The sequence below is a fragment of the Protobothrops mucrosquamatus genome, unplaced genomic scaffold, assembly GCF_001527695.2.
Source record: "Protobothrops mucrosquamatus isolate PMUCROS unplaced genomic scaffold, P.Mucros_1.0 scaffold399, whole genome shotgun sequence".
Lineage (NCBI taxonomy): Eukaryota > Metazoa > Chordata > Lepidosauria > Squamata > Viperidae > Protobothrops > Protobothrops mucrosquamatus.
Genome location: NW_015386730.1, coordinates 64,397 through 79,741, shown reverse-complemented (window position 1 = coordinate 79,741; position 15,345 = coordinate 64,397). Strand labels below are relative to the sequence as shown.

The 15,345-nt window shown below is 44.4% G+C and overlaps 1 protein-coding gene across 1 annotated transcript; it reads left to right on the top strand.

Moving 5' to 3' along the window:
• The first annotated feature begins 827 nt into the window (after window positions 1–827).
• Window positions 828–13,764, top strand: SCN1B (sodium voltage-gated channel beta subunit 1). The gene is made up of 6 exons (XM_015816084.1): window positions 828–875; window positions 9,866–10,032; window positions 10,511–10,754; window positions 11,541–11,682; window positions 12,986–13,100; window positions 13,660–13,764. The coding sequence occupies exons 1-5, from the start codon at window positions 830–832 to the stop codon at window positions 13,050–13,052; spliced, it is 666 nt and encodes a 221-aa protein (XP_015671570.1). The 5' UTR covers window positions 828–829; the 3' UTR covers window positions 13,053–13,100; window positions 13,660–13,764.
• Window positions 13,765–15,345: the final 1,581 nt, after the last annotated feature.

The window sequence follows — 15,345 nt, the reverse complement described above, 5'->3', positions numbered from 1 at the left end:
GGCTCCTCCTGGGCGCCAGCGGGAGAGCTTGCCTTTTGCAAAGGGGCTTGCTTGGAAAAGTGGTCTTTTTTCTTTCTTTTCTTTTCTTTTTTTAAAGAGGAGGCGTCTCATTTGGAGAGAAGCGACACCCTCCCCCACCCCAATTGAGACAAGGCTTCGGGAAGACCGCGCGGGGGGCTTCCTCGCGGGCCGGGGGAGCCGCGACCTTTCAGCCGAGCAGGGCCGCAAGCCTCCACCTTTGTCGGCCCGGGCGCCCCTTGAAGCCGAAAGGACGCGGGAGAGCGCGGGTGGCCGAGCCTTGGGCGGCGCGATCGGGAGCAGCAGCCGCCGCCGCCTTGCCCGTGGCTGGCTGAAGAAGGGGACCCGCTTCCCGCCGCGCCGCCGCTCGCCTGCCTTTCCTCGGGCCCATCCCAACTTTTATGGCTCCCCCAGCAGCCGGCCGCCTCCTCTGCTTCTTCGTGCCATCTCGCTCCCCGGCTTGGGTCCCTCGCAGACCCGGGGCGACGAGGGCAGCAGCAGCCGCCGTCGTCGTCGGGGCCAAGAGCGGCGGAGCGCCTCGTGCGGCCGACGTCCGTGCAGATCCCGGGGAGGAGGATCGGGTGTCCGAGGCAAGGGCAGGTGGATCCGGCTGGGACATTCCGAGCCCCGCGGCGGGGTTTCCTTCGGGTCGGCCGCTGAGCAAGCTATAAATACCCTCCCGGGAAGGTTCTTGCCCAGGATCGTCTGACTGTTGACCGCAAGAGGTTGCTTGGGAAGGGCGGGACGAGCCCACCGGAGCGGCCCACCTCCCGGCCGAGAAGGGAGCGCACCCTGGATCCGATCCCCCAGCATGGCCGCCCCGCGACCCCTCTCGCTGCTGCTCGGCCTGGCCCTGGGTGAGTTGGACGAACAGGGCGAGCATGGGGGGGGGGGGCGTGGGGAGAAGGAGAAGAACACGCGGGAAAGGGGGGGGGCGGTTGGAGAAGGTCCGAGCAGACGTCGTGGGACCCCGGAGGGTGCCCGGGGAGCCCGGCATAATGGCGAGTCTTCTTTCCCCATTGAAGTTTCGCCCCTCGGGCTGCGCGTGGACGCCGGCGGGCGCAGGCCTCGCCGGGATAGGAGGAAGCCTTTGCCCCCCCCTCCAGCCCCGACCCAGCCCGCCTTTACTCCTCAAAAAGGCCTCTCGGCACGTGATTTGGAGGTTTTCTGAACGCGGTAAGCAAATAAACGTGTCCGGGAAGGCCTCTTGCCGCTTTGCGTTTTTTTCGTGCCAAGAGAAGGAAGAGTTCAGTCCGGGATGCTCTCAGTTTTCTTGCTGGTTTTCTCTACCGCAGGTTAGGCCTGGACTTTTAGGTCTGTGTGATGTGTGGGCTTGGATGGAGCTAATGCAATTGCTTCCCCCGCCCCCCCCCCCCCAAAAAAAACTTTTTCCCCTTTTACTTTTGGTGGGGGAGGGTTGTCCCCTAAAACTCCTGATGCCTTAATCCAGGCCAGGGTCTCCTCTTCACTGGAGACAACCTGGAATTTCTTGCAAATGAATGAAATGAAATCACAGTGGGTGGGTGGAGGAAAAAAAAAGAGAAACTTAAAAAGATGCCTGGAGGTTTGAAGGGGGCTTCAAGGAGGATCCCTACTGGAGACAGGGGGCTTACGACATGTAGTACCTATGACATGTAGTACCGAGCAGAGTTCAGGGCAGGACCTCCAAACACAGATTTCTTTCTGACTCAACGGAGGGAATTGTGTTTTGTAACCTTGGATTTCCAGAGATGGTGGATGGCAAGGTCCCTCTCCTAGCTGTGCAGGGGCAGAGGTGTGCAGGGGTGGCAACCATGCTGCAGTCAGATTGGCAAAGCGATTGAAGAAAGAGTATGAACGGTAAACAAGGTGAACTAGAAATTCAGGTTAATGAGGGCAGATATGATATTGTTGCCATTACAGAATCATGGTGGGATAAAACCCACAAATGGAACACACAGCTAGAGGGATTTAAATTATTTAAAAGAAACAGACCAAATAAAAGAGGAGGTGGAGTTGCTCTCTGTATAAAAAATAACTACATCTCTACAGAAATAGAACACAACAATGATGAAAACTGCCCTGAATGCATATGGGTCAATATAAAAGGGGGGGGGGGGAGAAACGACATTGCCATAGGTGTATACTATAGGCCACCCAACCAAACAGAGGAAATAGATGAACTTTTTGCTAGCTAACTAAGGTATGTAGGAAGCACATCACAATAGTAATGGGGGACTTTAATTACCCTGACATCAACTGGGAGGCAAACTCTGCACCAAGTGGAAGATCAAACAGATTCTTGAGAAACCTAGCAGACAACTTTGTCTCCCAAAAAGTAGAGAAGGGAACTAGGGGATTAGCCATTTTGGATCTAATGCTCACTAACAGAGATAAAATGATAGAAGGTGTTGAAGCCACAGGAACCTTGGGAGTGATCATGTAATATTGGAATTCAACATTATGGGAGCACAAGCAATAGAACACAGTCAAACTAGAGTCTTGGACTTTAAGAGAGCTAATTTCAATAAACTTAGAGAGGGCTTGGGAAGGATTCCATGGATGAGAATCCTCAAGGGGAAAACAACTCAAGAAGCTTGGGAAATTTTGAAAAGTGAGATAATAAAAGCCCAGTCTAGCACAATACCAACAAAGAAGAAAAATAACNAGCATGGCTGCATAAAGAACTCTCTGATAAATTGAAAGATAAAAAGGACAATTTCAGGTCTCCCCCCCCCACTCAAATAATGCCACCTCTTGCATCAGTTGAAGCTGTTTTGCTAGCAAACTCTTAATGCATTTAAAGGTAGCCTTCATTTTCTTGCTTTTTTATGGAGCATGTATGGCGACAGGAGGCCATGCGTCCAATTTCTTTCCTCATTTTCTGCAGCTTCCAATCTCAGATATCCTTGCCGGTTTCAAAGGCCTTCGCCTCATCAGCCCCCTGGAGAGATAAAAGTTATTTTCTGATCCAGAGAAACATACTTTTCATTCAATGTCCTACAATGAAATTCGGCCTTCAGATGCCCAAGCCCTGCAGCACACAATCACAGGACCTTTGAGGCATTCTATAAAAGGGTGTGAAACTTTCCTTCATCTGTGTGTGTGGGCGGGGGAGAAGAATCTGGTTTTCCAACTAACAATTTTTATTAAAAGGCATATATTCCATAACCTAAAGCTCCTTGCGTCAGATGCATCTGATGCTACCATATCTGATCAGATGCTATTAGACTCTTGATTTTTTTTGTCACCGTAGATAAACACAGCTGTCCTCCTACAATGTCATCATCCTGCAAGAGTTGAAAAATAATTAACAACTTGAACAACATAACCTCCTCTTTCTCTCATCCAGGAATAGAATGGAAAATATATATAGTACCGTCACTTCCCAACCTGCTAGGCAAAAACAATTTTCAGCCTCAATTTTTATTTCCAGTTGTTCCTACTTTTTACAACCTACAAGATAAACCCATTTGTAGACAAAGCTGATGGATGGTAGTAACGTTTTTAAAACCATCAAAAGAAACAGAATGAGGATATTACAATAACAGAGTAAATACAGTGGTATCTTGGCACTCAACTGTTTTGAAACACAACTCAATTTGGTACTCAACACATTTGGATGTGAAAATTTTGTCCCAGTGTTCATCGTTTCTTTGGTACTCAAAGCACAGACTAGAACTTGTCATTCTCAGCTACCTTGTGAGTCACTACATTATTTCACATGGGAAAAAAATTGCTTGGTACTCATTGTGCTCCTGGAACCAGTTTAGATTAGATTAGGTTAGATAACCATTATTGTCATTTTTTCCTGTGGGTACAATGGCACACATTAAAAATTAAATTTAGTTGCTTCCTCTCAAAGTGTACATGATGAGTACTGGAGGTGCCATGGTAGGTAGGTAGGTAGGTAGGTAGATAGATAGATAGATAGATAGATAGATAGATAGATAGATAGATAGATAGATAGATAGATAGATAGATAGATAATGACATAGCATAGGACTTTCAAAATAATCCCTCTTCAATTTAATTCAATTTTGTCTTCAAGACAAAAACGAGACCAGCAACAGCAAATGAAGAAGTGAATTAAAATAAAGCATGTCATCATCAGAAGATATGAAAGTAATTTGGCTAAAAGTTCTTGTACAACAGTACTTTTCAAACTTGGCAACTTTAAAATGTGGGGACTTCAACTCCCAGAATTCCATGCTGGTTGGGGAATTATGGGAATTGAAGTACACACATTTTAAAGTTGCTAAGTTTGAAAAACACTGCTTGAAGAGGCCTTTGAAAAGTCACAGCAAGAGCTATGTATTTTGTTTTATGCTGCCCTTTTCTGAGATGTTTAACCTGGTTCATTTGTCTGTTTCCTTGAATAACAACTGAAAAGTAGGTTCATCTGAGAGATCATCATTTCCTTCGTTTGCACTTCATTGTGGCTAAATATGGATTTGACACTTGGCTATTCTCAGTCCTAGTTCATACCAGTATCCCCTTTGCCTCCTAGATGTTCTTAATCAGCCCCCGGTATATATTTTGGCAATTGTTCTTCCAATTTCATTCTGATTTTCAAACTTCCCTATCTGGTCACCTGCAATTGTTTGTTTTTTTCCTATTAGATGAGTCACCGTATATAAGAAACTCCTTCAGCTGAAGGACCTGGGTGTTTGGTGGAAGGAAAGAAGGAAAATTATATTGAACTCTTTTCTGGAAAGTGCTAGAGTAGTCTGGTTTTCTTTGACTTTAAGTGGTTTATCAATGAATAAACCAAATCAATGTTGGTATATTCCAGGGGTCTTCAAACTTGGCCCTTTTATGACTTGTGGACTTCAACTCCCAGAATTCCTCAGCCAGGTATATTCTGTTAGGCCACCAGGATCTCCAAAGTGGAGTGAATGGCTGCTGTAAGCGTGGTTGAGCTTTTTGTCAGAAATTCAGAATGTGTTTCATTAAAAGTGAGATTCTTTACACTTGGTTGTTCAGAACTCAGCTTGAGAAACCTAGCAACAAGGAAAGTGGACAGGTTCACATTAATTAGGCTTATAGAATCATATCGTATCATTAAACTAATTCATTAGAGCTATCTATCTATCATCTGTCCTCTGTCTTCTATTTACTTCTATCTATCCTCCACCAAGTCTCATCCATCCATCTTCAGGTTTTTATAGCTGCCCAACTCGCAGATGTGATTCTAGGCAACATACAATAAAACAATCAGTTAAAATAAATTTTAAAAAAACTATTAAAAACTTTACACACAAATATAAATACCGTAAGACTGTATGAGAATGGGCCAGCATCTTGCATGCACTGTAACCATCTTGCAGGCTCCCTGTTTCCGTGGGATCCCCAAGCCTGTTAGAGGAAGCAGGGATTTCCTAAATGCCAATAGGATCAGGACTAATGTCACTTGGGTGGAGGGATGTTGTTCCAAAGGGTGGGAGGCCACAGATGAAAAGGCCTTGCTCCTGAATCCCATCCGAAAGAGCTCCTTAGCGGATGGGGCTCGGAACATGCCGTCCCTGCTGAACCTGATGGGATGGGAAGATGTAACTAGGGAGGAGAGGCTGTCCCTCAGTTTGAGTTCATGTCATTTTAAATTAGAAGCTGAGTTGGGAAATGGGATAAAAAGGTGTAATGGCTTAAAGCAGTGGTGGGATTCAGCTGGTTCACACCACTTCAGCAGAACCGGTAGCTAATTTTTTCATTGCCCAGGCCCAGAATGGACTTCCGGAAGCGGCATACACACAGAGAACCGGTTGTTTACCTATTTGAATCCCACCACTGGCTTAAAGCCAGAAAGGCAACATGAAGCCATTTGCTGATCTCTGCACCAGATGTAAAAAGCTCCAATCCCTGTGCTGCAGCATGTCGTATCTCCAAAATGTGCAGTGTGTATTTTATGTAACAAGAATTTAAGATTGTGTAGTCAATCGAGGCGTGATGGGATGAGCTCCAGTTACATGCCCCAGCTCCTGCTTATCTAGCTCGAAAGCATTGGAAATGCAAGTAGATAAACAGGTACCACTTAGGTGGGAAAGTAACAGTGTTCCGTGCACCTTTGGTGTATCGCCATGCTGGCCACATGACCATAGAAATATCTTTGGATATTAGCTCCCTCAGCTAAGAAACTGAGATGAGCATCACCCCTAGATTTGGAGAGGACTGGATAGGCCGCAGCGGTAGGCAACCTCGGCTCTTTTATGACTCATGGACTTCAACTCCCAGAATTCCTGAGTCAGCTATGCTGAGTCAGAAGTCCATGAGTCATAAAAGAGCCGAGGTTGCCTACCCCAGAACCTTTACCTTTATAGTTGATTTATTTATTTTATTCTTACCCTGCCTTTTTTATTTTGTGTAAGTAACTCAAGGTGGAAAACATACTTAATACTCCTTCATCCTCCTGTTTTTCCCACAACAAGAGGAGAGGATGCCTGACCCAAGGTCACCAGTTGACTTTCATGCCAAAGGCGGAACTAGAACTCACAATCTCCTGGTGATTAGCCCAAAGTTACCCAATTAGCTTTCATGCCTAAGATGGAACTAGAACTCATGGTCTCCTGGTTTCTAGGCCTGTACTTTAACCAATATACCAAACTGACTCTCTAATGCAATCCTGTGTGCTACTTTTCTTTCTGAAAGGCAGTGTTCAATGGAGCCTCCACATCTGGTGGCAATATATCTTTAAATACCAGGTGCCCTGGAGAGATATCCTGGAATATCTTGCTAATATTTCTTGACAAAAAGCTACTAGATTAGATGCATGGTAATACTAGCTAGGCTCTTGTGTTTTTCTGTGTTGGCCTCCATACAAAGTTGTCTCCTCAGAAGGCACAGAATTGTCATTGCTTGTCTGAAAGTGTTTCTTGTCCCTGGAATATTGTGTGTTCTTGCTTTAAATGACATAGCAAACTATTTCTTAGAATTGATAGGGGGTTCAGTAGTGTCCAACCTTGGCGACTTTCAGACTTGTGGATTTCAACTCCCAGAGTTCCACAGACAGCATGGCTGCTTAGGGAATTCTGGGAGTTGAAGTCCACACATCTTCAAGTTGCCAAGGTTGGGCAACCCTGATCTAGAATGTTTTCTCTCCTAATCTAAATCTAAATTCTAACTCTCAAGAATATTGGGGCAATCTGAAATTACTTAATGGTTCATAAAATATCCTTTGCATATATTCAAACATACAATGCTGCTTCCATTCAGTTCCAGTTTCTGCTGCAGCTGTTTGGCTCTGGGCCTGCCTCCAGCTGATTTTCTGGAAAGCCTTTGGAATTAGAAGTTCCAAAGCAGTTCCATTACTGAGCAAATCAATGGCCTCACTTTAGATTGTGTGAACCTCTTTGCAAATGACACACAAATAATATCCTCTAAAAAAACAGTAACCAAATTTGTAGGTGCATGTTTATATCAGGTGTGGTCCTCTCCGGCTCTTGTGTGCATTGAATGGAGGGGCAGTCTTCTGTTGTACAAACCAATGTGTCTGGAGTCTTTTGCTTAGGTGGCAGGATTGTAACTGTGCTGTAATGGGTTATAACAATAATTAATCTGTTATGAATGTTTCCAGCAGCTTAGAGCCATTGGCTTTCTTATCCTAGGTTTGCCTTTTGTGCATTTATTGACGTAAGCTTCTCTCCTCTGGACATTGGACAGCTTTGTGCAGAAATTAATTTTCAGTGGGGCTTATTGCTAGATGCCCAGGAATTGCAGCGTTAAAGATCTAGAATCTAATAAATTCTAACTGGTTCAATATTGAAATTACAGAGAAAGTAACATCTTAATAGGAAATTGAGTACCTTATTAGAGATGGGGAAAAGGGTCATAATTGTTTAAAAATCCCAGCAAAGTAGGCTGTTAGCGTTAAGCAAGTTGCACATTGGTGGAAATGTTTGGTTTTGGATGCTGTTTAAAATGAATGCTCAGCCCATTTTCCAATCATTAAATTTGCAGAGCTCTCGCTCAAGTGCTGTTTGACAGCTTGTGGGTTGAGGCCAAATGGTGCTTAGAAAGAAGGTACATTGCATCTCAAAATCTCCCAAGTTGACAATTCTGTAAAATTCCCACAGCGGTAAATGTTCCCCAGGCTCCTGAATATTGTGTTTCTCTGTCACCTTTGCAACTTCTGAGAAACCAAAATGGGGAGGAGCCTAGATTTTTATACATGCTCAGAGTTTTCAGTTTGGTGGGTATCTGTTGCCAAATTAAGCAATGAGTTACAGGTCATTCTCGATTTACAACCGCAATGGAGAGCAGAATTTCTGTGGCTAAGCAAAGCAGTGGTTCACTGAGTTATGCCTGCTATAACTTTTTCTTTTGACCTGGTTGTAAAGTGGATCATTGCAGTTGTTAATTGAATAACATGGTCATTAAGCAAATCTGGCTTCCTCCATTGACTTTGCTGCCTGGGAAGATCACAAACAGTGATCATGTGACCTCACTCAGGATACTGCAACTGTTGTAAATACATATCAGTTGCCAAGCACTCAAAAAATTTATCACATGACTGTGGGGACGCTGCAGTGGTCATAAGTGCAAGGACTGGTCACGTCAGTTTTTTCCAGTGCTGTTGTAACTTCAGTCTCTAAACAAATTGTTGTAAGTCAAGGACTATCTGAACATTATTGTAGCTTTAGTTGCACACTTTCATCTTCCTGTTTCAATGCATAATCTGTCCTTCTCCAGAAGCTGGAGTAATTTATCTGATTACAATTTTGGCAGCTACGGGAATGAACTTCACTGAACTCTGTGAGGTTTACTTTGGAATAAACATGCATCAGATTACACTATCTGTGATTGCTTCCTCTTGGGATAGTTCTTCCTTAGGCATGCAACTCTCTCTCCTTTTAAATTTATTTTATTTTATTTTATTTTTTTCAAAAAGGAAAACAAAGTGCATGCCAAAACATCCTTTCTCCACCTCCCTGCTTGCAGTTCAATTTCTATGATCAACTTCTATGACCAACGTCAAATGAATGGGCAGGTTAAAGTATTTGCTGAGACCCCAAATTTCTAAAAAGGAGGCTATCAGCATATTCACCTGCCACTCTGTCTCCTGTTGGGAGATAAAGCTGAGTGGGATCTCCATAACAGAAGCCTATTTGAAGCAAGGGATTTTCAAAGAGGTGCTTCAACATGACATTCTGCTGCTTGGTGCTTCACAGCTGAGTTTGGCTGGGTATCCAGGATGGCTGGAGATATATTTACATAGTCAGAAGCATTTTTGAAGCTTCGTATAAACTGCTTTATCACTTTTTGAAGGAAAAAAAATCATCCTTGTTCAGATTTAAACTAAGAATGCCTGGTTCACAAACTATATATCATTATGGTGAAGTAAATCAACTCCAATCAATCAGAATAGAGTTGAAAGGGACCTTGGAGGTCTTCTAGTCCAACCCCCTACTCACGCAGGAAGCCCTATATCATTTCAGACAAGTGACTGTCCAGTCTTTTCTTAAAAACCTCCAGTGATGAAGCACCCACAACTTCTGATGGCAATCTGTTCCGCTGGTTAATTGTCCTCATTGTTAGGAAGTTCTTCCTTCATTCCAGGTTGCTTCTTTCCTTGATTTGGAATGATGACAAATAATGGTGATATCCATATAAATATTAAGGTTTAGAGTTTTGTCGCGATTTACTGTATGCTACTTCCTAAGATGATATGAGGAATCTACTTTTATATATTCCTTTAATTATTTAACCATTGAAGTACGGTAATAAATATTATATTTTATATTTTATTTTGTTCCTTAAAGATTTTAAAATAAAATCTTTAAAAAAAAAACAGAGGATGTAAAAGCTGGAAACAGATCAGGAGGGTTTTTTTTTTAATATCTGTCTGTAATTTTTCTGATTTCTTCTCTTTCAGTGACCCTGTGCCAAGGTGGCTGCGTGGAGGTGGAAGCAGACACGGAGGCCGTAGTTGGCAATACTTTCAAGATCCGTTGCATCTCGTGCAAAAAGCGCAGCGAAACAGAGGCCGAAGCTTTTACTGAATGGTACTTCAAAGAAGAAGGGACAACCGACCTGGTCAAGGTGAGTCCTGGAGCAAAGCAGGAAGATTTTAGGAGAGCACTACCTGCTCTTCAGCTGTTTGTTAACTGAGGCATTTGTTAAGTGAGTTTTACCCCATTTCTTGCCCCAGTTGTTAAGTGAATCGGTGCAGTTGATAAGCTAGTAACCTGGTCGTTAAGTGAATCTGGCTTCCCCATTGACTGTGCAAACGTTGCAAAAGGTGATCACATGACCCCAGGATGCCGTAATGGTCCTAAGTATGAACCAGGTTGCCAAGCATCTGAATTTTGATCACACGATCATGGGGATGTTACAATGGTCGTAGCTGTGAAAAAAAACCTCATCGGTCACTTTTTTTTCAGTGCTGTTCTAACTTTGAACAGTCACTAGATGAACTGTTGTAAATCGAGGACTACCTGTATTACTGAAGGGCTGTAGTTTTCTGCGTGCAATATTGTTTCTCCTGGTTCCGATTGGATCCTCTCCGTCTTTTCTCCAGATTCTTCACTATGATCTCTATGAAAAGCTCGTTGTGTATGATCCTCGCTTTGAAGATCTAGTGGTGTGGAATGGTACCAAGAAAATTGCAGATTTGCAGGATGTCTCCATTTTCATCCTGAACGTGACTTTCGAACACGCAGGGGAATACATCTGCAGTGTCAACCGCACACTCCATTTTGCCAATGAGTTCTCCTACAACATCATGATCAACAAAACTATCCACCTTGATGTGGTTGAAAAAGGTAAGCACAAAGCTGGAGTTCAAAGACTGTGGAGCAGGCAAGGGTACCTTAGCATGCTGTAGACGATTGGAGAGTTTAAACCTCAGATTACTTACGGACCAGAGCATCTTTTTAACCATCTTATTTTCCACGGCGTCCAATCTGGCAGTTTCAGAACTTATCCTAGTTCTCAAAGCTGACACTCCTACAGCAGGCAAAAGTAAGTCCAATGTGAGTGGAGTCAGAAGGAAGGGGTGGGTTCTTGCCTGCGTTCCACCAATGAGCATAACCAGAAGTAAGGATGGATGTAGCCAGAATCAAAAGAGAGAGAGCCACAGATAGACTAGGTATAATAGTTTGTTCTTAGATTGAGAAAAAAAATGTTATGTAGGCAGCCAGTTGCAAACTTCTCCATTGTCATTGAGAAGATCCAGTTCCTTGGTGGATCATAGAAAGCTGCTAAAAAGAGAAAATCCACACTTTAGAGAAATATCATTGAAATGCTGGAATTCTTGTAGCTCCATTCTGCTCGTCCAAGTAAATCAGGTTAAAGAGAACTCCCGAGAATAGTTACTGGAAAGAATCCCGTTGAGTTTTAGGAATGTGCCAGAGAGCCCCACAGTAAGTGTGTTCACCTCCAGATGAAACACGGTCATTCTTTGCCTGTGGTCCATGAGCCACAGTTTCCCAAAACCTCAGTATCCATTTCCATTCTAGCAAAAAGGGGCCCAGAGTAACCAATTTTAGCTAAACCTGGATGTCTGTACTTCACATAGCCCTATCTCTGTCTTCCCTTTTCATCCATAGCCAATCGGGATATGGCATCTATTGTCTCCGAAATCATGATGTATGTCCTCATTGTTGTCCTGACCATCTGGCTGGTAGCTGAGATGATCTATTGCTACAAGAAAATTGCTGCAGCAACAGAAGCAGCTGCTCAAGAAAATGCGTAAGGAGAATGGGTTAGGGCAGGAGAAGAAGCAAGGGGGAAACAATATGGGGGTTCCAAGTTCTAACTGTATTGAGTGGCTATTAGCTACCCAGTGCTATATAGTAACCCATGATGCTCTGGGATGAAGCTACCAATTGTGTATTTTGAGTACTGATGAGCAGCTCATACAGAAACCAGAATGCCCAAGTTGATGTTGACATCAAACATTGCTCCTGGCAGCTTCTATGGCACTAGGCATCAACCCAGCAAGGTAGACCAGACAAAGAAACCGATGTCATCTAGGTCATTGTAGTTGTTATTGTAACAAAAATGGTAACAGGTTCTTGCAAAATTGAATGTGCTTTCCTCTTCACTTTATCTTTGAGTAACTAGATAATTACTCAAACTAGTTTCTTAAGCCCCTCTTAACTGACTATTACTTGGCAGTGGCTTGTCCTCCTATTTTTCAAGGCCATTCCCTATGTCCTGTCCACTAAGGTTCTACACTGGGTAGGGCTGGGATGGGACAGTGGATAGTTAAGTAGGTATATACATTAGCAAAGGAAAATCTCTGGAGCACGTGTGGGAGGAGGAATGAACTTGTCCAGTGGGGGAGGGAGAAAGTATACTTGCTTTCTTTCCTAAGTTGTTGACAAAGCCAAGATGAATATTTTTTTATGTTTCATCATTATCACACTTAGCTGATTGATTCACTCTTTTCAAGGACAGACCTTTTCCTTTGTCGCTTGTGATTGCAAAAAGCATGTGATTTGAAAAAGCACGAGGTTCACTTCTCTTAAAATCGCTTCTGCATGCTCACAAGGAAGTTAAAGGAGCTTTGGTAGGCCTAAAACCTCTAGAAGGAATGGAGTCAAACTCAACTCCTGGAGACTTGATGGATCATGAATCCTGGCTTGACCATAAGCCCCACTCATTTTGCATCCTTGCCCTCTCTGTTGGGCTCTCCGGCTTTCCATAAATCAAGATGTCCTGCAACTATTACTCATCCTTCTATAAGGCTTATTCTGCTGCTTACAACCCTGATTGCCCCTCTTTTCATTCTTCTACCATGGCATCATGCAAGGAACTGGCTTGTCACTAGCTTTGTCCCCCTCCCAGGGAGGAGAGGGTGTTCTGGGTCTCCTCACTGAATCACTTGATTTTATTGGGGTACCAATAAAATACTGAAGGCTGGCTTAGCATTTGGTTGTGATGAAACTCCAGCAGTTACTGGAGTTCGTATATGTGTAAGGGAGGAGTGGGGGAACGTGAGCCCAGCTCCATTTCTGAAGTATGCTCACGTCTTTCTGTGTCCTAACAGTTCTGAATACTTGGCCATCACGTCGGAAAGTAAAGAAAACTGCACAGGGGTGCAGGTAGCTGAATAGCCCAGGCCAAGGCCGTTGGCGGGCACTGGGATTCCTGGTTTTTATAAGGTATGTTCATTATTGTTATTACCATCATCGTCATCATCTAAAATAAATGAATATCATACAGACAATCCTCAACTGTACAACTGTTCAAAGTTACGATGGAGTTTTAAAAAGCTATTTACAATCCACGCCCCGCCCCCCACCCCCCCGGTTGAACAGCAGGAAGGTGAAGTTTGACTTCACTCCCTTTCTTCTCCAGAAGAGGAAATTGCAACAGGTAAGAGAAGATACACCAGGCTAGGACAAGCAGCAGAGATGTCATTTGTGCCACGATGTCATAGTGTGTCAATGACGTTATCTCAGCAACCCTTTCCATGTCAATTCCACGAGGATATCATGACACTTGCGATGATCCTCCCCTTCAGAGGGCAAGGGGATAGAAGATTTTAGCAGCTGGTCCCCAATGACCCATGCCCCTTAGCAAGCGGTCCACTAATAACGACTCGTAGCACCAATATTGCAAAACTCCCCACTCCCAGGCCTCGGGGAGACTTCAGGTTTAATCTTAGGTTACCTGTTGCCATCAAGGTGATCTGATGCTGCATTATTCACAATTTTCCAGGGATGAGGCTTTGACAAGGAGTGGAGAAGAGGCAAAGTGACTCAGCAGAGCCATCAGCAGCAGCCCAGAGAAGAAGTGAGCTGGAGCCAAGCAGCCCCTCCCCCCCCACTGCACGGTCCTTTTCCTTAATGAAAGCATGCTATTTTTAATACCAGAGCTCTGTATCTAAGCCAGCCACTCAGAGACAGTCATGCATATTTTTCGGGGAAGGGTGGGGGTCTCCTGCCAGAGAGGACTTTCGCTCTTTCAGTCCCAGGTTATCACCTTTTGGAGTGGGAATTGCCCCTGCCATTAGCATGATGAGAACATAGCATGGTGGCTTGCTCACGTAATGCATAGCTTGAGGTTCTCTCCCACGGTGGGCCCCCCCCGGGCCGGCCAGAGGCCTCTTTCCTTTATGAGCACTTGCGCTTTCTGATGTTTTGCACATTTTTCGCGCTTCGAGTTCTTTCGGTTACTTCGCAACCAGCACTTTCGATGGGTCTGTGGAGAGGACCCCATCTTTCTCTCCTACGCCTCGAGATGGATCTGGACTTCTGAGTGGCCGCAGCCAGCAATGGGTTGAGTGAAGACCGGGTAGAAGACAACTACCCAATGGTTCCTAAGCCATGGAGGGAATGCTCGGATGCCAACCCTGTCCTAACTCTGTTGCGGAACGAACTCTCTGGGGCAGGTACGGATTGTGCCACCCGAAGGCCCGTTGCTAGCACAGGCGCCACCGTTCACTTAATTTTCTACCAAGGTTTCCTTCCAAGCTGGCTGGCTGGTAGGCAATGCAGGTATTGACGGTCTTTGCAAAGGAGAGACGCCTTGGAATAGAAATCTGATGGAGGAGGAGACTTTTGCTTCTCTCCCTCTGTCCCGGAGATGTGGGTTCTCACGTTGCCCTGTGTTGGGCTTTGGTGGCTGAGCTTGGCCTTGGAATTGGTGTAGACCAACCGTCACAGCAATGCCATCACCCCATTGTCGTCCTCCACATTTTCCCTTCCTGGATCCATTATTACCTTGCCAGGCCATTTTGGCTGTTTGGAGAATACTCTGACCTCTCCCCCCCCTGCTCAGATCCCCTCCCTCTGGGGCTGGTCCTAAGAACCAGCTGCCATCACAATAGAATAGGGTTTGTTCATAAATAAAGATGATTGAATTTCACCCGCTCTGGCTCGCCAGTGTCATTCCTAAGATCAATATGACGTGTGTCTAGAACATCTGGATGGGTCTAAGCAGGGGATGAAGAGATGCAGATTTTCAGTGGAAAGAGTGGGGAAGACAGGCCTTTCTTGATAGAGAAGCTCTTTGAATTCACCCCATCATAATTGACAGTTAAAAATTGGCTCCTTGCTTTAAACAATTTAACTCTGCTACGTACCAATGAATAAATAAAAAAAGAATCCTTGCCTTCCGGCAATAAAAATAGAGAATGGGAATAAGTAGCAGTTTTTCACCCAGCCAAAAATTCTTAGCCTGTTCTGTTTCAGAGGATCATCGGCATTTTAATGTGGGAGGGTGGGACCCATTCGCAAAAATAAAATTCAGGCGGGGGCTGCCAATTACTATCGCTAGGTTGGTTCTTGAGCTTTTGTAGTAGCATAGTGTAGTTCTGGCCCAGACAGATCAATAAGGTGGCTCGGCATCAAATACCTTTACAGACTCCGCAGAAGTTGATTATTAGAAGTTCTGGAGGTATGG

Coding starts and splice junctions, on each gene's coding strand:
- SCN1B (XM_015816084.1), top strand. CDS start 830: ATGGCCGCCCCGCGACCCCTCTCGCTGCTGCTCGGCCTGGCCCTGG. Junction 876..9,865: donor GCTGCTCGGCCTGGCCCTGG/GTGAGTTGGACG, acceptor CTTCTCTTTCAG/TGACCCTGTGCCAAGGTGGC. Junction 10,033..10,510: donor GGACAACCGACCTGGTCAAG/GTGAGTCCTGGA, acceptor TCTTTTCTCCAG/ATTCTTCACTATGATCTCTA.